The 25,947-nt window shown below is 38.8% G+C and overlaps 1 protein-coding gene across 7 annotated transcripts in view; it reads left to right on the top strand.

Moving 5' to 3' along the window:
• Positions 1-25,947, top strand: part of SMIM14 (small integral membrane protein 14) — an 83,567-nt gene that overhangs the window by 37,760 nt on the left and 19,860 nt on the right. For all 7 annotated transcript variants that reach the window (XR_012918658.1, XM_012753925.3, XM_076001198.1 and 4 more), the window contains one exon: positions 25,005-25,053. Coding sequence is in view for 6 of the 7 variants with exons in the window: in XM_012753925.3 (XP_012609379.1) it covers positions 25,005-25,053 (49 nt within the window). In the remaining variant the exon portion in view is untranslated. The remainder of the gene's footprint in view (positions 1-25,004; positions 25,054-25,947) is intronic.

Below are 25,947 nucleotides of genomic sequence, written 5' to 3'. Positions count from 1 at the left end.
TGGCGCATGCCTATAGTCCCAGCTACACGGGAGGCTGAGAGAGGAGGATCACTTGAGCTCAGGCTTAAGCTCAGGAATTTGAGGTTGCTGTGAGCTAGGCTGACACCATGGCACTCTAGCCCAGCAACAGAGTGAGACTCTGTCTCAAAAAAAAAAAAAAAAAAAGAAAGAAATTTGATCATTATTAAAAGTGAAGTATATTCTTATTATATTACACATTATACAGGTTGAGTATCCTTTATCCAAAATGCTTGGGACCCAGAAGTGTTTCAGATTTCAGACTTTTTTCAGACTTTAGAATATTATACTTACTCAGATTTTGGAATTCATTATACTTACTGTTTCAGCATCCCTAATCTGAAAATCCAAAATCCGAAATGCTCCAAAGAGCATTCTCTTTGAGCATGATGCTGGTGCTCAAAAAGTTTCAGATTTTTGAGCATTTCAAATTTCAGATTTTCAGATTAGAGGTACTCAACATTTTGTTGTTTTAAAATACTATTGGTTTGCCGGGCGCGGTGGCTCAGGCCTGTAATCCTAGCACTCTGGGAGGCTGAGGCGGGCGGATTGCTCAAGGTCAGGAGTTCGAAACCAGCCTGAGCGAGACCCCGTCTCTACCAAAAATAGAAAGAAATTAATTGACCAACTAAAAATATATATACAAAAAATTAGCCGGGCATGGTGGTGCATGCCTGTAGTCCTAGCTACTCTGGAGGCTGAGACAGTAGGATCGCTGAGCCCAGGAGATTGAGGTTGCTGTGAGCCAGGCTGACACCACGGCACTCACTCTAGCCTGGGCAACAAAGTGAGACTCCGTCTCAAAAAAAAAAAATACTATTGGTTCTTGACCATCTTTGAAGTGAATAAAAAAAAAAGAAGGAAAAATATTATATAAAAATAAACAAAAAAATAAAATAAAATACTATTGGTATGAGGGTATATTCTGATGGGTGAGTTGATAAAGGCAGGTACAAACATTTGCTCAAATATTTGAATTGTTGGTGGTTAATAAGCAGGTTTTCTGCCAACTCAGTGTCTTTACCTGTAATGAATGGAAGTATGTTTCATGTGAATGATATACCTTTTTAGAACCAGGATGCACTAGGACTTACGATCCTTAGAATGCCTCAAAGGCTTCTTAACAACTTTGGTACGAGCATCAACTATAGTTGACAGCCACAGATGAACGTGCACAGCCTGGCATCGACTACAGTTAACAGCAGCTTTATCTCTGCAGTTGTGTTGAGTATGTTCAGCTAATAAGTTACTACGAATCTGTGACCTTTTAACAAGTCCTTAGTAGGAGTTATTATAGTACGCTTTGGTTTGTGCAAGTATAATATAATTTACCTATTTTTGAGATTTTTCTGTTTTTATTTTTTATGTTATGTCTTAGTTTTTATAATTCTGAGATCCATAATGGATTCTGACACATCAAGTAAAGGCAGCATCGTTTTTAAACGTAAAAACATTACTTCAAAAAGGAGGAGGGAATTAATTCTATCGTCTGATTCAGAAGCAGAAGAATTAAAGAGGAAAAAAGAAAGTTCCGTAATAAATACGTGGTCGCGTGAAAACTTAGATCCACACATGTACATGTTTCTTGATGAAGACTGGAATTAAAGCAGAAAATATTAATGATTCATTCAATGTTTTGGATTATTTCAAAATATTCTTTTCTGAGAATTTAATGACAGATATTGTAAATGCGACAAACAGTTAATATCGATATACAGATGCACATGCGACATATCTCCTGCATTACAGAATTTGTCCAATACATCAATAAATGAACTGTATACTTTCCTTGCACTAACGCTCATAATGTCTTGTGTGAAAAAATTATCCATTGAAGAATATTGGAGTACTAATGAAGTGCTTAGAACGGATATATTCAATAAACATATGTCACGAGGTAGATATATAATGTTGCTAAAGATGCTTTGCTTCAGCGATAAAGAATCTGAAAGTTCAGAAGACCGACTGACAAAAATCCGTGAACCTTTTGTTTTATCCATTCAGGGTTTTATGCATTGATGAGAGTCTCTTACTTTTTAAAGATGATTATTTTTCAAGCAATATATACCATCCAAGAGAAGTAGGTTTGGGATAAAATCATTTGTGCTGTGCAATTGTTTAACGGGATATGTTTTGGATATAACTGTTTAAACCGGCTTAACTACCGAAGTGCAAGCATTTTCTGAAAAATTAGGTAAAAGTTACAATATTGTGGTAACATTGATGCACCCTTATTTAGGAAAGGGTCATCAATTATTCGTTGATAATTGGTATTCAAGTCCTACAGTATTCTGATATTTGGACAGCTTTGCAACAAATGCATGTGGGACAGTAAAAAAGCCATGGGAAGGCATGCCAAAAATGCCAGAAAAATTAGAAAAAGGAGAACTTAGTTTTAGATCATCAGGAAATTTGCTCCCACTGAAATGGCAGGACAAACGTGAAGTTTGAATGTTGTCCACAAGTCATTCGGCTGAATATAAGATTGTGAAAAGAAAAATTATCAAACAGGTGAAAATATTCAAAAGCCTTCATGTATTATAGACTATAGCAAATCGATGGGTATACTTGATAAAAGTGACATAATTATAAATACAGTTTCATCCACAAGAAAAACACTGAAATGGTACAAGAAATTTTTCACTTACTAGACATTTCAATGTGGAATGCATATTGTCTATATAAATTTAACACAAAACAACTATATCAATGCCTGCATATCATTTGGCATTAATAAAACTTCTACAACGGTACTCCAAATCCAGGCAATACAACCCTTGTACTGCATCATAAAATCTCATGTGTTTCAGAGAAAGACATTTTCCAGCACCTTACAATAGTGATAAAACAAAAAGGAAAGGCCGAGCGCGGTGGTTCACTCCTGTAATCTAGCACTCTGGGAAGCCGAGGCGGGCGGATTGCTCGAGATCCAGAGTTCAAAACCAGCCTGAGCGAGATCCCGTCTCTACTAAAAATAGAAAGAAATTAATTGACCGAGTAAAAATATATATACAAAAAATTAGCCAGGCATGGTGGCGCATGCCTGTAGTCCCAAGCTACTTGGGAGGCTGAAGAAGGAGGATCGCTTGAGCCCAGTGAGCTAGGCTGATGCCATGGCACTTATTCTAGCCAGGGCAACAAAGTGAGACTCTGTCTCAAAAAAAAAAAAAAGGAAAAATCCATTAAGAAGATGTATTGTGGGCTGGATGCGGTGGCTCACGCCTGTAATCATAGCGCTCTGGGAGGCCAAGGTGGGAGGATTACGCAAGGTTAGGAGTTCAAGACGAGCCCGAGCAAGAGTGAGACCGCATCTCTACTAAAAATAGAAAGAATTTAGCTGTACAACTAAAAATATATAGAAAAAATTAGCCAAGTGTGGTGGCTTGTGCCTGTAGTCCCAGCTACTCGGGAGGCTGAGGCAGGAAGATCGCTTGAGTTTAGGAGTTTGAACTTGCTGTGAGCTAGGCTGATGCGACGGCACTCTTGCCCAGGCAACAGAGCAAGACTCTGTCTCAAAAAAAAATTTTTTTACTACTGTTTATTTATAATGTGAATAGCTGATAGTTTTTAAATCTGAATTTAATCAAACAGGTAAAAAATTTTTTCAAATCACTGTAATATTAGGAACAAAAAATAGCCTTCAAAGTTAACTGTGGTAAAATTTCCTAGGGGATTACTTTTTATAATGTCAATACCTCTTTTTATTTCTTAGTAGTATTTTTTATTTTTTATTTAGTATCATGCTTTTTTCTATTAGCTCTGCTGCTTTTTTAGAAATGGTTAAAACTAAGCCCCACTTTTGCCGGGCGCTGTGGCTCACGCCTGTAATCCTAGCTCTTGGGAGGCCGAGGCGGGCGGATTGCTCAAGGTCAGGAGTTCAAAACCAGCCTGAGCAAGAGCGAGACCCCGTCTCTACTATAAATAGAAAGAAATTAATTGGCCAACTGATATATATATATAAAAAAAAAATTAGCCGGGCATGGTGGCGCATGCCTGTAGTCCCAGCTACTCGGGAGGCTGAGGCAGAAGGATCACTGGAGCCCAGGAGTTTGAGGTTGCTGTGAGCTAGGCTGACGCCACGGCACTCACTCTAGCCTGGACAACAAAGCGAGACTCTGTCTCAAAAAAAAAAAAACTAAGCCCCACTTTTTATGATCCCCTATACATTTCTAAGATTCTCTTTAGTAGTAGACTGTCAGGAAAGCCATGTTTGTGTATGTAGACAGAGCAATTTAAATTAATCAGTGCTTGATAAAGACGTTGTTATGGCAATCTTGGTTTGAAATACTTTGGCATTATGTGAAAATAGGTTTGAGTTTTTACAAATCTTTAAAATGTTCACTTTTTTAGTCTATGCTGAATATTTTCTAATAAAATAAATTACTGATAGGTGATCCTCTCATGTATAACATGCTGATAGCAGTATTGAATATTGAGAAACTCATTTGATTTGTTAAGGAAACGTGCTGATTAAGTTTGGCAAACATTTCTTTGAGTTGAATTATGCTTATAATTTTTATTTCATGCATGTTTCTTCTATTTAAATTCAGAATCAAGTGGCATTATTGAGCCATATCTACTTTGTTAGTGTTTAAGTGCTTTCTAAACAAGGTCTCTAAGTTCAGGAATTCAAAGATTTATGTATACTACTGTTTATGTTAGAATTATTTATAGTAGTGAAAAGTTATAATATACCAGTAGGCATATTTATATGAAAGAATCTTAAACAGATGTTTTTAAAATATAATACCTTTGATGAATATTTAATAATGGGGAAATATTATTTATCAAATTAAAATATATCTTTTTTATCAAATTAAAAAATCAAGATATAAAATGGCATTTAGTGTGGTCTTGCTTTTGTTTACACACCTAGAATCATATATATATATGTATCTATAAAAACAGGTCACATACTAAAGATAAAGAAAAAAATATATATATACACACACACACAGGCACACACACACATAGGAAAAAAGACTAGAAGTAAATATACCAAAATGTTAATAGTGCTTATCTCTGGATGGTAGAATTTGGGGTGAGAATTCTCTTTTATAGTTTCCTGAATTTTCTGTGATTATATATTTTATAATCAGGAAAAGGTTATTTAACAAAAATCACTGATTTTTCATTTAACATCATCAGTATTCATTTATAATATACTAGGCTTTTCTACCTTTCATGCATCCATTATCTTTTACTTTTCCAATTCTGAGGACCTTTTCTTTTTTCTTTTCTTTTTTTTTTTTGAGACAGAGTCTCACTCTGTTACCCAGGCTAGATTGCCGTGGCTTCAGCCTAGCTCACAGCAACCTCAAACTCCTGGACTCAGGTGATCCTTCTGCCTCAGCCTCCCAAGAAGCTGGGGCTACAGGCATGCGCCACCATGCCCAGCTAATTTTTTCTATATATTTTTAGTTGACCAATCATTTTCTTTCTATTTTTAGTAGAGATGGGGTCTCCCTCTTGTTCAGGCTGGTTTCGAACTCCTGACCTTGAGTGATCCACCCGCCTCGGCCTCCCAGAGTGCTAGGATTACAGGCGTGAGCCACCATGCCCAGCCTTGAGGACCTTTTTTCTTAGTACCTGTTATCTTACAGCTTTATGGAACATTAGGCTAACTCACAGCCTAGATTTTAAAAGCAATATGTTGGCCGGGTGCGGTGGCTCATGCCTGTAATCCCAGCACTCTGGGAGGCTGAGGTGGAGGATCACTCAAGGTCAGGAGTTCAAAATCAGCCTGAGCAAGAGTGAGACCCTGTCTCTACCAAATATAGAAAGAAATTAATTGGCCAATTAAAAATATACCGAAAAAATTAGTTGGGCATGGTGGCGCATGCCTGTAGTCTCAGCTACCCGGGAGGCTGAGGCAGGAGGATCCCTTGAGCCCAGGAGTTTGAGGTTGCTGTGAGCTAGGCTGACACCAAGGCACTCACTCTAGCCCAGGCAACAGAGCAAGACTCTGCCTCCAAAAGAGAAAAAATAAATAGAAGCAATGTATCAGAGGGTACACTTTTTCTCTACTAGTTATAACTATCAGAATTTAAATCCCTCTGCTCAGGAAACTCGTAGATGTAATAGTGGTGTGTTCCACTATGATGACAGAGCAGAAAATATAGTCTCATTTTTCTAAAAATGGACATTTAATTCATTCTTATAATAGAGTGACATCTCCTTAATTTCAAGTACTAATTTGGAATTTTTGTGATTTTTGACCTTGTGATAAAATTGAGTTTTCTTGGAAGTCAGAGTGTCATCAATTTCAAAGGATTTAAAGTGCTAATAGAAAGTAGAAGCCTGGGGAAACTTGAAAATTTTAATAATTATTTATGGCTTAGCTCATTAGCTGTATACTGAGTTGTGGTTTGGTTTTGTGTATTCTGTGGAAATAGATAGCTCTGCTAAGGGATATATATAATTTAGGAGCAATTAGGATTTTATCAGTTCCTTTTCATAAACAATAAAGTATACTATATACTACTATAAATAATGCTGAAGTAAAATGTACTACACATAAATCTTTTATGATTTTTTTTTAAGAGATGGAGTCTTGCCATGTTGCCCACGTTGGCCTCAAACTCCTGGCCTCAAGCTATCCTCCCACCTTACTTTTATGTATTATTTTATTCCTTTTAATAACGTTTTATTCATTCACAGTTTAAAACTTACTTCTAGGCCGGGCGCGGTGGCTCACGCCTGTAATCCTAGCACTCTGGGAGGCCGAGGCGGGCGGATTGCTCAAGGTCAGGAGTTCAAAACCAGCCTGAGCGAGACCCCGTCTCTACCATAAAAATAGAAAGAAATTAATTGGCCAACTAATATATATAATATAAAAATCAGCCGGGCATGGTGGCTCGTGCCTGTAGTCCCAGCTACTCGGGAGGCTGAGGCAGGAGGATTGCTTGAGCCCAGGAGTTTGAGGTTGCTGTGAGCTAGGCTGACGCCATGGCACTCACTCTAGCCTAGGCAAGAAAGCGAGACTCTGTCTCAAAAAAAAAAAAAAAAAAAAAACAAAAACTTACTTCTACCAGGCATGCCAGCTCACACCTGTAATCCTAGTTACTTGGGAGGCTGAGGTAGAGGATTGCCTGAGGCCAGGTGTTTGAGATAAGCCTGGACAACATAGCAAGACCCTAGCTCTTAAAAAAAAAATGGAAAGAAATATTAGCAGGATGTAGTGGTACATACCTGTAGACGTAGCTACTTGGGAGGCTGAGGCAGAAGGATTGCTTAAGGCCAGGATTTCAAGGCTACAGTGAGCTATAATTATGCCACTGCATTGCAGCCTGGGTTCCAGTGAGATCCCGCCTCTAAAAAAAAAGAAAAACAATCAATCCAACTTCTTTTCTTGATTCAATAATTATGTCAGTTAAGGTTCTTTTTTTTTTTTTTTTTTTTTTTTTTTGAGACAGAGTCTCACTTTGTTGTCCAGGCTAGAGTGAGTGCCGTGGCGTCAGCCTAGCTCACAGCAACCTCAAACTCCTGGGCTCAAGCGATCCTCCTGCCTCAGCCTCCCGAGTAGCTGGGACTACAGGCATGCGCCACCATGCCCGGCTTATTTTTTTATATATATATATCAGTTGGCCAATTAATTTCTTTCTATTTATAGTAGAGACGGGGTCTCGCTCTTGCTCAGGCTGGTTTTGAACTCCTGACCTTGAGCAATCCGCCCGCCTCGGCCTCCCAAGAGCTAGGATTACAGGCGTGAGCCACAGCGCCCGGCCAAGGTTCTTTATTATAAGTAATAGAAGTTGTGGCTGATTTAGCAAGAAAAGGGCTTATTAAAAGGTTATTATGTGGCTCACATTGAAGAAGGTAGTGTGAAAAGTGAATAGAATGAAATGGTCAAAATGAGAGCCAAAGTCATGCCCCAGTGGTAGTTGGACCAAGATACTGCTGCTTCGAGATTCCAGACTTGTATATCCAACTGTTGGTACCTCATCTCTATTTGGATAACTAATAGGCATTTTACATGTGTGTAACCAAACTTATCTTGCTTCCAAGTCTTCCTATTCATTGCATTATTCTGATTGCTCAGGCAACAACTTTGGGTCATCTTTAACCCTGTTCTTTCAACCCCATATCTGATACAGAAACAAATCCTTTTGGCTCAACCTCAAAAATATATCCAGAATCCAGCCATTTCTCACAACATTTCTCTGGTGCAACATCTTGGTCTAATTTACCATCATCTCTTACCTGGATTACTACCACATTTTGCCTCTTTATAGATCTCCTTGCTTCTTCCTGCCTGTCAGGCCCCACCCCCCTTCAAATTTAATCTCACCACAGCAGCTGAAGTGATCCATTTTAGATAAGCTGGCTAAATGTTCCTCCTTTGCTCAAAATCCTATATTGGCTCCTATAAGACTCAGAGTGACAAAAAAACCACAAAATTTACATGGTCCTACATAATCTGTCCCTTCTACCCTACTCTTCCCCTTTGCTCACTTTGTTCTAACAATTCTGGATGCCTTGCTATTCCTGGAAAACAGGTCACATACTAAGGATCGAGAATCTAAATGACTTTAGACTCCTCAACAGCAAAATTATAAACTAGAAGGCATTGACACAATGACTTCAAAATTTTGAAGGGAGATTACCAATCCAGCATTCTATATCCAACCAAACAAACTATCAATCAAGGTGCGGGGGCGCTTCTTCAAAAATTTTACAAGTACCCTTTCATCAAAATGAAGGCATACACCAAGAAAGAAGACTAAAAATTGAAGTGTAGAAAGCAAGAGATCCAGCGCATATGAGAAGAAAAATACCTTCCAGGATAATGGTGAAGGGACATCCCAGGGTGGCACCTGTGCACCAGGACTGCCAGGTAGCTGGCTTAGTTGGGAGGGGCCCATGGCTCTGGAAAAGACTTTTTTCAGAAAGATGAATTGATAGAATACCTCATGAGTTTAGACATCTTATGATCTAGATAACTGAAAACAAGTTGTGAAAAGTCGTGGAAAACCAAGTAAATGGGGAAAAAAATAGAAAATAGAAGAGAAAAGAAAAAGTAATTACAGTTTACCGTGTGGCTCAACTGTGAAGAGCATTTACATAGTCATCGTAATACGATAATTTGAGTATTGAACTAAACAACTTTATGATATAAAAATTATTAGGAGATGAGAAGAGTATATTAAAAGTGTGGTAAGGGAAGGAGAACTAAGTCTTTAATCTGTACTGGTGCCTCTGTAGATATTGCATAACACTAAAACATCATGAAGTACAATAATGCATATTTATATGTAAAGTGCATGGAGGTAAATATTAAAAGAATCCACTAAAAGTTAAATAGTTGCTTCTGGACAGGGAAATGGGGGGGAAGGATAAGGAACTGTTCTTTTTCAGAACAAACCTTGTAAATTGTATATGTGAATAATTAAGACAATTTAAAACTATCAAAAAGCAAAACCCTCCAAAGTTCAGTGAGGACAAAGAGGAGATACCGGTCTGTTGAATAGCTGTGTCTGTTTGTCTTTTCCCCTCTATGGAATGTAAAGTGACTGGCGTAGGCCTTTGCTGCCAGGCTAAAACCATGAGAATTGCTTTATTTAAAAAGTAGAAGATAATGCATGGGGAGCGCTCCTGGTTGGATGTTAAGGACCAAGAGGTAACCCCAACCCACCACAGTGGTTATAAAGTGGAAGGTAGAGAAAGAGCGCTTCGTTCAGGAATGAAATGTACTATAAAGCCTTGGAGTGAAGCCTTCCCTACTTTGAGAGTTAAGAGGCTGTCGAGCCTGCCTGCATGCTTCCTTGGTTAGGGAAACTGTTCTTATACTCTGACTGTTCACTGAGCTAATTGTTCATTAATAAATATGAGCAGAAAAACAAAGCAGTTGAAGAAATAAAAGAAAACCATCATGTACTTAGGCACAGCTACATTAGAAGATAAGATGAAATAGTTAGATACTTTTAATATATGAAAAATCATGAATGTTATGGCTATAAGTGCAAACTCATACATGTTTGTTGTGTTGGTCTTTAGTGACAATGATTTTCTGAAATGATGGACAATTTTTAGTAAAGTTTTAAATAAAACTAATTATAATCTTCCCTGATTTAAATTTGTAAAGTCTAGTTAAATTCCTTGAAAAATTAAGTGTTGAGTAAAACCATCTAAAAATTAACCTGTGTTTTTCAGTGAAATGGGGTTAGATTATAGGCTCATTTTTTTCACTTTTGTGAGTGCCTGGCAAGTAAGACATTTTTAAGTCATGTGGAATATAAGCCAATCACAACCAAAAATCTGCCCCTCAGATTTCTGGAATGCCTTAGTAGGTATTACTGATGCATTTGAGAACCTAAGAATAGGAGGAGAATCAGGGTTAAAAAAAAAAAAAAAGGAAACTCAGATAAGCTTATGAAGGCAGGCAAGAATAATAAAGAGGAGAAACATAGTTAATAGAAAACAAAGTAAAATGTATGTGTGAGTGGATTATATTTCCCTGTTAAAAGAGATTGGAATTTTAAAATGCTGTTTACAAGGGAGATAGCCATTGAAAAGAAAATACTGTAGAAAAGTGGTAAAAGAATGGAAAAAGCCATCCAAAACAATGTGATACTCTTAATCTCAGACAAAACACAAAGCCAAATGGAATATAGGAATAATATTAACAAAAGATAAGAGTTGGCTAGGTACAGTGGCTCATGCCTATAATCCTAGCATTCTGGGACGCCAAGGTGGAAGAATTGCTTGAGCTTAGGAGTTAGAGACCAGCCTGAGCAAGAGTGAGACCCCATCTCTACTAAAAATAGAAAAAATTACAGATAGGGTGACAAGTGTCTATACAAGTGACAATAGTCCCAGCTGCTTGGAAGGTTGAGGCAAAAGGATCGCTTGAGCCCGAGGGTTTGAGGTTGCAGTGAGCTACCAATACACCACTGCGCTTTATTGCACTCTACCCAGGGTGACAGAGCGAGACTCTGTCTCAGAAAATAAAATAATAATAAGATATGAACCTTTATGTCTTGAATAACAGAGAATGCAGAAACTATTAGAAATAAAAGGAGAAACTGGTATATTAAAAGTATCAGAGAAATGCTAAGGAAAGCCAGAAATGCTTTTGCAATGGTGTATGTATGAGTGAGTGACAACATAATATGTAAATGCATAAAAGAGGTTCAAAGTGATAAACTTCAGGTTACAGTGGGGAAGATTTGAAGAGGGCCTAGCCCATTGGAAGCCTCTGATGTAAGTGCTAGGATTTCCTTTTACAAATGAGCAGGGGCACATTCAACCCTTACAGGTTGGCTCCAGGCCGTGTGCTGTCTGTTTTTAGCATCACATTCTGCTCCACTGCCTGTTGGTCTCCTTCAAGGACCTTAAAAAGCACTGTATATGGGATTAAAGGTGGGGTAGGAGAAAGGAGCAGGAGGCAGATTCTTCATTGTATTTTTTTATTTTTTTATTTTAGTGTATTATGAGGGTACAAGTGTTAAGGTTACATATATTGCCCATGCCCCCCTCCCCCCTCGAGTAAGAGCTTCAAGCGTGTCCATCCCCCAAATGTTGCACATCTTACTCATTGTGGTTGTATATACCCATCCCTTCCTCCCTCCTGACACCCGATAAATGTTACTCCTATATGTCCACTTAGGTGTTGATCCGTTAATACCAATTTGCTGGTGAGTACATGTGGTGCTTGTTTTTCCATTCTTGGGATACTTCACTTAGTAGAATGGGTTCCAGCTGTATCCAGGAATATACAAGAGGTGCTATATCACCATGTTTCTTATAGCTGAGTAGTACTCCATGGTATACATATACCACATTTTATTAATCCACTCATGAATTGATGGGCACTTGGGTTGTTTCCACAGCTTTGCAATTCTTCATTGTATTTTTACATTTTAAAACCATATGTACATTTGCATGGTTTACTCCAGTGTGAAAAAAGGAAAAGAAAGGAAGAAAAAATGAAAGAATTTTAAATTTTAAAATAATTTAAAAAAACACATATGAATACATTACCTGTTCAAATAATTAACTGAAAAATATTATAAAACTTTCTAAGCATCTTCAAAGGCATTATAAGTAGTACAATTATATATAAAAATTAGTAATATATAAGACCCTTTTTCACTGAAGAAAATTTTTATTTATTTATTTATTTTTGAGACAGAGTCTCCCTTTGTTGCCCAGGCTAGAGTGAGTGCCGTGGCGTCAGTCTAGCTCACAGCAACTTCAGTCTCCTGGGCTCAAGCAATCCTCCTGCCTCAGCCTCCCTAGTAGCTGGGACTACAGGCATGCACCACCCTGCCTGGCTAATAATTTGTTTATATATTTTTAGTTGGTCAATTAATTTCTTTCTATTTTTTATAGAGATGGGGTCTTACTCAGGCTGGTTTAGAACTCCTGACCTCGAGCAATTCGCCCGCCTCGGCCTCCCAGAGAGTTTTCAGTAATTCTAATAAGACTTTCTTCTCTTTTACCTTCTTTGATTTACAAACTGGTGGGACTTACTCTCATCAGAATGTAAAAAAAATCTATGAAAATAGAAAAAACTTATACTGTTCCTAAGGTGTTTTTTTTGTTGTTTGTTTTGTTTTTTTTTGAGACAGTCTCACTTTTGTTGCCTAGGCTAGAGTGCCATGGCATCAGCTTAGCTCACAGCAACCTCAAACTCCTGGGCTCGAGTGATCCTCCTGCCTCAGCCTCCTGAGTAGCTGAGACTACAGGCATGGACCACCATGCCCAGCTAATTTATATATATATATATTTTTTTTTTTTTAGTTGGTCAATTAATTTCTTTCTGTTTATAGTAGACACGGGGTCTCACTCTTGCTCAGGCTGGTTTCAAACTCCTGACCTCGAGCAATCCACCTGCTTTGGCCTCCCAGAGTGCTAGGATTACAGGCGTGAGCCACCCTGCCCGGCCCGTTCCTAACATTTTATGGACACACACAGTTCAAACTCCTCTTTACTACTGCATCATCAGGACTTACGTAGGTATTAGTACAAAGAATATAAGTCTGTCTGAGGCCGGGCACGGTGGATCACGCCTGTAATCCTAGCACTCTGGGAGGCTGAGGTGGGCGGATTGCTCGAGGTCAGGAGTTCAAAACCCGCCTGAGCAAGAGCGAGACCCCGTCTCTACTAAAAATAGAAAGAAATTAATTGGCCAACTAACAATATAGAAAAAATTAGCCGGGCATGATGGCACATGCCTGTAGTCCCAGCTGCTAGGAGGCTGAGGCAGGAGGATTGCTTGAGCCCAGGAGTTTGAGGTTGCTGTGAGCTAGGCTGATGCCACGGCATTCTAGCGCGGGCAACAGAGTGAGACTCTGTTTAAATAAATAAATAAATAAATAAAATTAGACATTGTAAACAAACAGTGTTTAAATTGAAGGCTGTAAATGTAATACAAAGAGTGCCCATTTTGGGGTGCTCATGACAAAGCTTTACTTACTCTCTTGGCATGTGTCTTTCCTATGATTCAATTACGTGATTGAGTTACAGGAGTGTTAGATTATTCTTAATGCAGTTATATTTTGCCAAATGCATGTATGCTTCTGTTTGTCTCAGGAATGTTCAGAAACCTTAAAAAAATGGAGGTATTACCTTGTATTACCAACGGTTTTTCTTTTTTGATATAATACATTTGGCCCTCCGTATCCTGGGTTCTGCTTCCATGGATTCAGCCAACCATGGATTGAAAAAATTAAAAAAGAAAAACAGAAAACATAAAAAATAGCAGAACAATAAAAATAATACAAATAATCAAACAGTAGTATAACAACTATTTATAATAGTTGTTACATTCTATTAAGTGTTATAAGTATAGGGGTATGTGCATAGGTTATACATAAATACTACACTATTTTACTATTTTATATAAGGGACTTGAACGTTTCGATTTTGGTACCAAGGGACAACTGTACTCTAATTAGAGTTTTAATGCTTTATAATATTGGCTAAAAGGACTCAAAAGACATAGATGAGAATATACAGTGAATCTCTCTCTCTCTCTTTTTTTTTTTTTTTTTTTGAGACAGGGTCTTGCTCTGTCATCCAGGCTAGAGTGCTGTGGCATGACCATAGCTCACTGCAACCCCCAACTCCTGGGCTCATGAGATCCTCCTGCCTCAGCCTCCTGAGTAGCTGGGACTACAGGCGCAGGCCACCATACCTGGAAAATTTTTCTATTTTTTGTAGAGCCGGGGTCTTGCTCTTGCTCAGACTAGTCTCAAACTCCTAACCTCAACCAATCCTCCCCGCCTAGGCCTCCCAAAGTGCTAGGATTACAGGCATGAGCCACCACATCAGTCTCTTGCATTTAAAATCAGATCTTTATCATGTCACATATAATTCTGTGTGTTTTATTTTTTTTTATTTTTTTTTATTTTTTGAGACAGAGTCTCACTTTGTTGCCCAGGCTAGAGTGAGTGCCGTGGCGTCAGCCTGGCTCACAGCAACCTCAATCTCCAGGGCTCAGCGATCCTACTGCCTCAGCCTCCCGAGTAGCTGGGACTACAGGCATGCGCCACCATGTCCGGCTAATTTTTTGTATATATATATTTTTAGTTGGTCAATTAATTTATTTCTATTTTTGGTAGAGACGGGGTCTCGCTCAGGCTGGTTTCGAACTCCTGACCTTGAGCAATCCGCCCGCCTCGGCCTCCCAAAGTGCTAGGATTACAGACGTGAGCCACCACGCCCGGCCTTGTGTGTTTTATTTAATATGGGAATATGCCCGGTAATAAATATAGACTTTTAGGGATGTAGCAGTAGGATTCTACTACCTATGTATAAAGATGCCAGCATAAAACCTCAGTCTAATCATAAATCATTCTTTTAAGTTGCCTAGTAGTCTTTTTAAATAAATAAAAAAGACAATCGGGTGTTTCCTTATAACAAGTATTTTTTTTAAAACCACAACACAAATGATAGTTTTAGTAGTCTTTAAATTAAAAAATCACTCATTTCCTCACAACCATGAAAACAGCCTGGAAAGGGACTTTTTCTTTCATTGAAATAATTTGTAGAATTCTGGCTTCACCCTCTTCTCCTTTTCCACCTACTTTTTCCTCCTATCGTACCCTTTGACTGGCTGTCTCTCAGTAGATTGTTCCTTTTGTTAAGGATAGGAGTTCCAGAAAGAGAGAACAGATGAGTTTAGAAATATGAACTTGGATTATGCTTTTGTGTTTTTTCCTGTTCTCTGTGGTAACCTAAGATTTGGAACGCAGATAATCCTCTTTTTTTTTTTTTTGAGACAGAGTCTCACTTTGTTGCCCAAGCTAGAGTGAGTGCCGTGGTGTCAGCCTGGCTCACAGCAACCTCACACTCCTGGGCTCAAGCAATCCTTCTGCCTCAGCCTCCCGAGTAGCTGAGACTACAGGCATGTGCCACCATGCCTGGCTAATTTTTTTTTTCTATATATATATTAGTTGGCCAATTAATTTCTTTCTATTTGTAGTAGAGACGTGGTCTCGTATTTGCTCAGGCTGGTTTTGAACTCCTGACCTCGAGCAGTCCGCCCGCCTCGGCCTCCCAGAGTGCTAGGATTACAGGCGTAAACCACCATGGCCTAGCCTGCAACTTGTTTTTTTTTCCACTTCATATATATTTTCACATTAGCAAATCAAATGCTCATTTTTAGCAGTGTCATGGTATTGGAATTTTGCCTTTTAGTAATATAAGTAATATGTCATTATCAAGATTATGAAAGCTTGAAGTGATATAGAAATATGGAGCAAGATATTATCTCTCTTCCTATTGCCCCCCACTTGCCCATCCTACCTCATGGCCACTATTACTTGCTTTGCCAGTGGTCACATTAAGTTCATAGACCTTCCAGTCACATTTCTGTACGCTTATGTACCTTTAGATATAATTAAAATGGACTATACCATAAGTGTGTAGCTATAAATTATACTGTAATCTCTTCAGTGGCAGTAAATTGCATCCTGATTATTTGATTCAATAAAGTAATTTAACTCAAATTCCAAATGTATTAATATTTTGTAGCGTTGGGGAAAGTGTATGAGAAATCAGGAGTGGTTGTTCTGCTTGCATATCATTTAGGCAAAGTAGCCCACCGATTAGTGTTAAACCTTTTAAAAATATTTAAACTTGCCTTTAACCTGATTATTTATAGTCTTATGGCTTAAATGTGCATGGATTATTATGGTCCTTCAAAATTATATTTGTGGGCCGGGCGCGGTGGCTCACGCCTGTAATCCTAGCTCTTGGGAGGCCGAGGCGGGCGGATTGCTCAAGGTCAGGAGTTCAAAACCAGCCTGAGCAAGAGCGAGACCCCGTCTCTACTATAAATAGAAAGAAATTAATTGGCCAACTGATATATATATATATAAAAAATTAGCCGGGCATGGTGGCTCATGCCTGTAGTCCCAGCTACTCGGGAGGCTGAGGCAGAAGGATCGCTCGAGCCCAGGAGTTTGAGGTTGCTGTGAGCTAGGCTGACACCACGGCACTCACTCTAGCCTGGGCAACAAAGTGAGACTCTGTCTCAAAAAAAAAAAAAAAAATTATATTTGTTACATTGTTCTCTGTAGAGACGCTACTTTTTTTTTTTTTTTTGAGACAGAGTCTCACTTTGTTGCCCAGGCTAGAGTGAGTGCCCTGTCGTCAGCCTAGCTCACAGCAACCTCAAACTCCTGGGGTTAAGTGATCCTCCTGCCTCAGCCTCCCGAGTAGCTGGGACTACAGGCATGTGCCACCATACCCGGCTAAGTTTATCTATATATATATATTAGTTGGTCAGTTAATTTCTATTTATAGTAGAGACGGGTCTCGCTCTTGCTCAGGCTGGTTTTGAACTCCTGATCTTGAGCAATCCTCCCACCTCAGCCTCCCAGAGTGTTAGGATTACAGGCGTGAGCCACACGGAGCCCGGCTGAGATACTGCTTTTAATCATTAAGAACTAAATTTGATCAGAAGTAGTATCAGGTTCTAGTTGGTATTTTAGCTGGAACACTGGACTTATGCAGGAATACTTGAAAGTATTGTGTTTGTATTTTTTTTTTGAGACAAAGTCTCTGTTGCCCAGGCTAGAGTGCCGTGGCGTAAGCCTAGCTCACAGCAATCTCAAACTCCTGGACTCAAGTGATCCTCCTGCCTCAGCCTCACGAGTAGCTGGTACTACAGGCAAGCGCCACCATGCCCGACTAATTTTTTCTATATATTTTTAGTTGCCCAGTTAAGTTCTATTTTTAGTAGAGACGGGGCTTGCTCTTGCTCAGGCTGGTTTTGAACTCCTGACCTTGAGCAATCTGCCCGCCTCAGCCTCCCAGAGTGCTAGGATTACAGGCGTGAGCCACCGCGCCTGGCCTGTGTTTGTATTTTTCATTAAAATTCCCCTCTTCTTGTCTGGCAATGAATATCAAAACTTAAACTATGCATATCTTTAGCAGTTCTTTCCTAAGGCGATTAATCAAGTTTGTAAGAATGTATTTATAGGAACCTTTACCCACAGCATTGCTTTTCATGTAAACTTTTGGAAATGGTAGAATTAAATGAAATATTGTGAAGCATTAAATGTCAGAGCTTTTTTTAGCCAGTAAGAAGGCTGATTGTTAAGTGTGGCAAAAAAAAAAAAGGAAAAATTGGCTCACACCAGTAATACGTAGCTCACACCAGTAATATGTAGCTCACACCAGTAATCCTAGCACTCTTGGAGGCTGAGGTGGGTGGATTGTTTGAGCTCAGGAGTTGGAGACCAGCCTGAGCAAGAGCAAGACCCCGTCTCTATTATAAATAGAAAGAAATTAATTGGCCAACTAGTGTATATAGAAAAAACTAGCCGGGAATGGTGGTGCATGCCTGTAGTCCCAGCTACTTGGGAGGCTGAGGCAGGAGGATTGCTTGATCCCAGGAGTTTGAGGTTGCTGTGAGCTAGGCCAATGCCATAGCATTCTAGCCCGGGCAACAGAGTGAGACTCCGTCTCAAAAAAAAAAAAAGGCAAAATAATATGGAGAGTGTCCTATTTTGTAAATTTTTATGTGCAAACATAAGGTACTATGTTACAAAAATACATACATGTATGTAGAACACATTAACCAAAATGTTAACAAAAATTTTTATCTTTGGATGGTGGGATTTTCCCCATTTTGTTCACTGCTCTATCTGTAACAACTAGAATAATACTGAGCAACATTGAGAAAGTAGAAAATATTTTTGTTATTTTTATAGAGGCTTTATGTTTGATTTTCCATGTTGGGTTCTCTTCTATATCTTCAGATGCATAATATAGACTCAAAAACTAGTGTTTTGAGGCCGGGCGCGGTGGCTCACGCCTGTAATCCTAGCACTCTGTGAGGCCGAGGTGGGCGGATTGCTCAAGGTCAGGAGTTCAAAACCAGCCTCAGCAAGAGTGAGACCCCATCTCTACTATAAATAGAAAGAAATTAATTGGCCAACTAATATATATAGAAAAAATTAGCCGGGCATGGTGGCGCATGCCTGTAGTCCCAGCTACTTGGGAGGCTGAGGCAGCAGGATTGCTTGAGCCCAGGAGTTTGAGGTTGCTGTGAACTAGGCTGACGCCACGGCACTCACTCTAGCCTGGGCAACAAAGCGAGACTCTGTCTCAAAAAAAAAAACAAAAAACTAGTGTTTTGAAATATAGGCACAATTTAGAACCCCATGACCTGTTGCTGACAATCAGAATACTTAAAACCAGTTAGGCCGGCGGGCGCGGTGGCTTACGCCTTTAATCCTGGCACTCTTGGAGGCCGAGGCAGGCAGATTGCTCCAGGTCAGGAGTTCAAAGCCACTCTGACCGAGACCCCGTCTCTCTAAAAATAGAAATAAATTAATTGACCAACTAAAAATATATATAGAAAAAATTAGCTGGGCATGGTGGCACATGCCTGCAGTCCCAGCTACTCGGGAGGCTGAGGCAGGAGGATCACTTGAGCCCAGGAGATTGAGGTTGCTGTGAGCTAGGCTGACGCCACGGCACTCACTCTAGCCTGGGCAACAAAGTGAGACTCTGTCTCAAAAAAAAAAAACAAAAAACAGAATGCTTTAAACTGCACACATCTACTTACTATCTTCAGTTTTCAATAGTATCTACTCATATTATGCTGTCTATGCTAATTTGAAGCTAACTTACCTCAAGAACTTTTCATGCCTATCATCATTTAGTTGGGAAGATCTAGCTCTACTTTCAGTTCTTTCCTAGGATCAGTGTTTACATGAAAGCTTACCTCGACAACGACTATTGTCTGTAGATAGTCCACATGTGGCACCCCAGCCCCAGCCCTATCATAACACAGAAAATATCTGAAGCCTGCAGTTCCATCTTATAGATGCTGCCATGTCTGTTTCCTTCACAGTGTGTATTCTTGTTTTTTTTCTTCTTATTTCTACAAATTGTTTCCTTTTGGAGTAGCCAAAACCAGCTGTAGTACCACTGTATTATCCAAATAAGTCAATAGAAAACTGAGATACTTGTGAATGAGTACTTTCTGCTTAAGTTCTGTCAAAACTGAGATTCTCCTGTTTTGCTAAATAGATGGCTTTTGAAATCTTTAAAAGACTATAATTTATCCATCATAGGTGTTTGCATCCAACATATTGAATATACATTCTAGCATCTCTGCTTTGGGAAAAAAACCGTAACTGCTAGACTTGGAATGTGGTCATGATACTTGAGCATTTCATTTTTCAGAGCCTCCTACAACATAGCCTGTTTTCAAACAGGAAGAATGTAGCCAGGAACCCATCGAAGAACAGTATCCAACACTAGCTCTTGGCAAGATTGCCCCAACACTCGCTGTAGCTTGGTCTAAGATGAAGTTGTTTCACTTAGCCAGGCTCCTACTGAATCATTTCTTTCATTCTTGGTCCTGTGTGTGAGCGCACGCATATAGGACTCATTTTTCATTTTCTTAAAGCTGAAAGTGCTCCTGCCTGCCCAGCAGTGAACTGAGAGTGTATATATCCATTCCTGTTGAAAGTCATAATTTGATTTCCACTTTTCAGGCTCCCCTTAACTGGGAAAAATCACTTATGAACCAACACAGCTTCCACATTAAAGTGACATAATTTTTCTGTTAACCAATTTGTATGAGTTAATTGGTTTTATAGAAATTTATGTCGCAGTAGAAATTGTACATTACGGTTTTTTAGCATAGTCCCAAAGGGAAACATACTCTTCCTGGTGACATTTAAAGAGCAATCTCTTTTAGTGCTGGGGGGCAGGGAACAAAACACTAGTCCTGTTGGTCTTAGAAAACTACTGAGTAACTGTATACCTATGGTTATTTTCACATTACTCTCAATTTGTTTCACTTCAATTCTACTGTACATCAACTCACTGGATTTTTTTTTTTTGGGGAGGACAAGGTCTCTCTCTGTTGCCCAGAGTAGATGCGGTGGCAGGATCATAGCTCAATATAGCCTCGAATTCCTGGGCTCAAGTGATCCCCCTGCCTCAGCCTCTTGAGTAGCTGGGACTACAGTCATGTACCAGCATTCACAGCTAATTTTTCTTATTTTTTTGTAGAAAAGGCGTCTCTCTATATTGCTCAGGCTGGTCTTAAACTCTTGGCCTCAAGCAGTCCTTTGGCCTTGCCTCCCAAGGTGCTAGGATTATAGGGATGAGCCACAGCACCCCACCAACTCACTAGAATATTTTGTAACTTGTAATTGTGGTTAGAGAATGTTTTATGCTAGTGATCTCTAAAATTATGATATAAAACTTTTTTCATTGTAAAATAGAATGGAATTATGGTTAAGAATTTAGATTTTGGAGTTAGTGCTGGATTTAAGTTAGCTAAACCTCCTCAAAATTCAGTTTCTTCATTGGCAAAGTAATAATAGTACCTCTCTCCTGCAATGGTTGTGAGGAGGATTATATAAGATAATGAGCTAAAGTTCTTAGTACAGTATCTAGCACATAGCAAGTTCCTAATAAGTATTTGTTACAATAATTGCAATTGTGTGAAAATATGCATATTTTAAGACTAGAAAAGAATATGTAACAAAGATAACTATATTAGGATACTAAGTAAATCTACATTAATTTCTAAGCATTCTGTACTGTCATTTTGTTATATAATTTATAACAAATTATGAATTATTTGGTATAAAGTAAAAAGTAATATGTAAATTTTAACATTTGTGTTAAAATAAATCTCAAATATTATACGATGAAAAAGTATTCCTATTCCACAGTGATAAAACATACAGGTATCTGTTGTATATTGGTATGTCTTAGAGTGGGAGGCAGTTAGACAGATGACATTAACAGCAAGCTGGGATGAGTTTTGAGCATTTTACACAGAATGTATTTGGTTCTGAGGCTGACTAAGTACAGCAGCTAAGTGGCCCAGCCAGTGGCCTTTTGGTCCCTCAGCACTAGCTCACAGACAGCTTTCCCTTAAGGGCCTTTCCTCGCTCTCCGAGTGCTCTGTTGTGGTGTGAATAGCCCTTAGGTGTCACTGCCTCTGACTGCCGGATTTAAAGTGGCTGCTCAGCTGCCCTCTGTCATGCTATCCTGTTTTGGTTCTCTGCATGTCTTTCTGACATTTTTTTTGAGACAGAGTCTCACTTTGTTGCCCAGGCTAGAGTGAGTGCCGTGGCGTCAGCCTGGCTCACAGCAACCTCAATCTCCGGGGCTCAGCGATCCTCCTGCCTCAGCCTCCCGAGTAGCTGGGACTACAAGCATGCGCCACCATGCCCGGCTAATTTTTTTTTTTGTATATATATTTTTAGTTGGTCAATTAATTTCTTTCTATTTTTGGTAGAGACGGGGTCTCGCTCAGGCTGGTTTCGAACTCCTGACCTTGAGCAATCCGCCCGCCTCGGCCTCCCAAAGTGCTAGGATTACAGGTGTGAGCCACCGCACCCGGCCTCTTTCTGACATTTTAATAATATCTTTGTTAATTGTCTGATTTCTCCCACAAGACTATGGGATTAACAGTAAAAACTTTTTTTTCACACCATATCCTCAGCACCTAGAGCTATATATGGCACATAGTAGGCATTCAGTAAATTTTTTTTTTTTTTTTTTTTTTTTTGAGACAGAGTCTCACTTTGTTGCCCAGGCTAGAGTGAGTGCCGTGGCGTCAGCCTAGCTCACAGCAACCTCAAACTCCCAGGCTCAAGCGATCCTTCTGCCTCAGCCTCCTGAGTAGCTGGACTACAGACATGCGCCACCATGCCCGGCTAATTTTTTCTATATATATTAGTTGGCCAATTAATTTCTTTCTATTTATAGTAGAGACGGGGTCTCGCTCTTGCTCAGGCTGGTTTCGAACTCCTGACCTCGAGCAATCCGCCCGCCTCGGCCTCCCAGAGAGCTAGGATTACAGGCGTGAGCCACCGCGCCCGGCCTCAGTAAATATTTTGAATGAGTAAGTGAATAAATGATTGTTATATTATAACTAAACATAATACGCATCTCACATATTTCTAAATGATCATTTTTTTTTATGCCTAGACAAAAATATTTTTGTCTCACCTCATGGGTAATTCCTCTGTAATTTTAACGGAGCAACATTATTAGCAGTGTTCACCGATTTAAGGGCCAAATAGTAAATATTGTAGGCTTGGGGTCTTTGTGGCAACTGCTCAATACTCTGCTGTGGTAGTGGAAGCCACATAGACAATATGTAAACAAATGAGTGTGGCTGTGTTTCAGTAAAACTTTATTTATGAAAACAAGCCTCTAGCTTATAGGCTGTAGTTTGGTGACCCCTGGTGTAGACCACAAACCCACTGACTACAAGGGTATGGGGTGAAACCCAGACCTGGATATTCACAAAGGAGGATCCAGGAAAGAAGCATGGGACTAATGGAAGCATGGGGAAGGAGCCTGGGCTGGTGATGGGGCAGTGCATTGGAAGGAGATGTGTAAGGAAATGGATATATAAAAATTGGGGGGCTTTTCATGTGGAAATCATGTTATTCATAAATATCATTGAACTACAGCCAGGCAGCAAGTCAGACCTCAAGACAAGGGTACACTTGATACAAAGAGCTGATAATTGTTTGATCATTTACATTTCATCTATAAATTTAGAAATCTGCTATATCATTGCTAAAGAATAAACCCAGGATAATCAATTCAGTAGGAAAATTATTTTTACTCGCTATTTGCTATCTAAGTGATTAAATAGTTCTTATTTGTTCCCCAGACCTTTTAACCTAATGGATCTCTTTGTTTTACTTTCTCTACAATACTACTTGGAAGTGGGAGAGAAATGAGGAAAATACATATATGTATATATATATTTGTGAAAATGTAAGGCCATCTCCGAAAAATCACAAAAAAACTGAGTGCCGGGGAGGCTGAAAGAAAGAATGGGAGATTTACCTTGCACAGAATATCCTTTTGTACTTTTAGATTTTGTACTGTGTACACATATTACTTATTGGGAAAACATAAAACTTAAAATCATGCAAACAAATTGAGAGGTTTATTGGGGTTTGTTGGGTCTGTTTTGTGACTTAAGGGCATAATAGTCTTTTTAAAAATTTCTTTAGAGTGTACAATTTTAGTAAGAGTTTTTGGGTTGATTCCTTTCATATTTAGGGTTGAGATACACAACATACTTTTACATTAAGGTCTGTTTTCTCTTCTAGTTCAAATAGAATTACTTTTAGTGGTATATACCAGAATAAACGTAATTAGAGAATAATTATAAAATGATTTGTATAGTTAATTCCAATAATTGTTTAGATGAGGCCATAATATGTGTGGCACAGTAATAAAAGCTAACATGTCTTGGGTTGTTAACTATATTTCACATGTATTATTCATTTTAATTCTCACTAGTACTCTGAGATATAGGTAATGTTATATCCCCATTTTACCAGGTAAGGAAACTAAAGATTGGAGGTGTTGAAATTCTAGAAAGTCAGACTTTAAATCTAGGCTTGTCTTTCTGGAGAGCCCATGCTGAACCAGCTAAGCACACCTGCTCTGCAGTTGCTTTCCCAAACAATTGCAAGTCATAGAGAGAAGATGTAATGAGTAATGAGACTGAATTGAAAAGTTGTATGCCTCTCACTTATTAGTTATTACTCTTTTGTGATTTATGAGATTTTCATTTCTAAACATCCTAAAAGGCCTCAGCATTGGTTGTACATTTCTAAAAGGGTGACCTAGGCCAGACGTTGTGGCTCATGCCCATAATCCCAATACTTTGGGAGACCAAGGCAGGATGATTGCTTGAGGCCAGGAGTTTGAGACCAGCCTGAGTAACATATCAAGACCCTGTTTCTATGAAAAAAAATGACATGTGTAAATGACCTGTGTTGCTGATAAGATGGGCTTTTTAAAATTTTTTTATTTTGTCTTAAAATTGATAATCACATGATTCAAAAATCAGATTATATGAAAATACAACATTGAAAAATTTAGCTCTCATCTCAGTCACAGTCTCTCTACTTTTCTATCCCACCACCACCCCGTGTGGTAACTCCTTTTATTTGTTTCTTATTTATCCAATTACTGTTTGCTTACGCAGATACAAGAAAAAATTCTATTTCTTCTTTTGAAAGGTGCATTTTTTTTTACAAATAGAATCTGTTTTTTCTCTATCTGCTTCTAATTTTCAATGAGAAGAAAAATCTCATTAACAAAGGAGTTTACTCTTTTTCCAGTTAGTTCTCTGAAGTTTAGCACTTTTCCTTTGGGAAGCCTAATTACATATGGTAGCAGGAGTTTCTGTCATAGGTGATTTTTTTTTTTTATTCCTTAAACAGGTGAATTATACCAGATCACATTGTATTTGAAAACTATTTTGAGTAGAAAAAAAGTAGACATTGATTTCCAAAGAGAATCACAAGTCTGAGAAAAAGAACAAAATAAAAATTAAAAAAGAAAAAAAAAAAAGTAGACAGTCCCTCAGTGTATTCTGTGTTTGTATCAGATTTGGAAGGTACAATATATAATGTGGTAGCACTTATTAAAAATAAAACATGACCTTTCTAATAATTATTGTCCACTTTTGGTTAAATCTAATGGCTAACTTTCTTTCTTCTCGTTCCTTGTAGCTGCGGCAGTCCCAGTCCTACTGCACGGACACAGAATGTCTTCAGGAATGTAAGTGCCATTGGGCCAGAAGGGTGGTTGGCACTGGGGACAGATTAAAGGCCAAATGATTGTGAATATTTGTCAGAAATTATTTTTACAGTTTGCTTTTTAAGGAAATGTTTCTCAGTAATGTATTTGCTACTTAAATATTTTGTTTCTTAACTTCAAAAATTGGGTTTTTTTTCCTACCTCAAAAACAAACCCTGTTCATTGAAGCAAATTTTAACATCACAAATAAGGAATAAAGAAAACGAAAAAAGTACAGAATGCTTAAAGATAACCACTGTTGACAAATTTGTGTATATTCTCCTTTTTCTTGGCAAATAGGCATATAACAGGGTACTTTGGGCTGGTGTCACTGGAAACCACTTACCCTTTCCTTAGCATCTGTTTGCATATGTTGACAGACTTGGGAACTTCTGAGTGAGAGGAGGCCATTCTTTCCCAGTTTTGGAAGCTTTAGGCGCCTGTGGGGTCATTCCTTTGGCTCTGACATTAGCATGTCTACCAGGGAGTGGACAGTGAGGAAGTTTCTCCACATGACACTATGGGCAGTGGTGAGGGTACAGTAAGAATCAAAGCAGAAAGATGGATCCTGCATGATAAATGTAGTTGACAGACTTGGTGGCTATTATGTGGCACATCTTTTTTCTTCGGGACACTCAGAAATAACTTGAGGAATACTTTGAATGGAACCAATAAGCTAGCATTTAAGCCAATCCAGTCTTGTGCCATGAAACCGTAGGAAGGAAAGTGTGACATTCACAGGATGGTGAAGCCTAGCGCAGTTAGATTTCATATACTCTTACAGAAATGGGGGTCATTTTGTGTGTGTTGTTTTTCACTACTGCATTATGAATATACCAGTATATATTTATCTTAAAGTATTTATGGATTAAACAG

This window comes from Microcebus murinus, chromosome 3 (genome assembly GCF_040939455.1).
Source record: "Microcebus murinus isolate Inina chromosome 3, M.murinus_Inina_mat1.0, whole genome shotgun sequence".
In the NCBI taxonomy this organism is placed as follows: domain Eukaryota; kingdom Metazoa; phylum Chordata; class Mammalia; order Primates; family Cheirogaleidae; genus Microcebus; species Microcebus murinus.
Note: the sequence above shows the minus strand (reverse complement) of the source record. Positions and strands in the feature narration are given on the sequence as shown.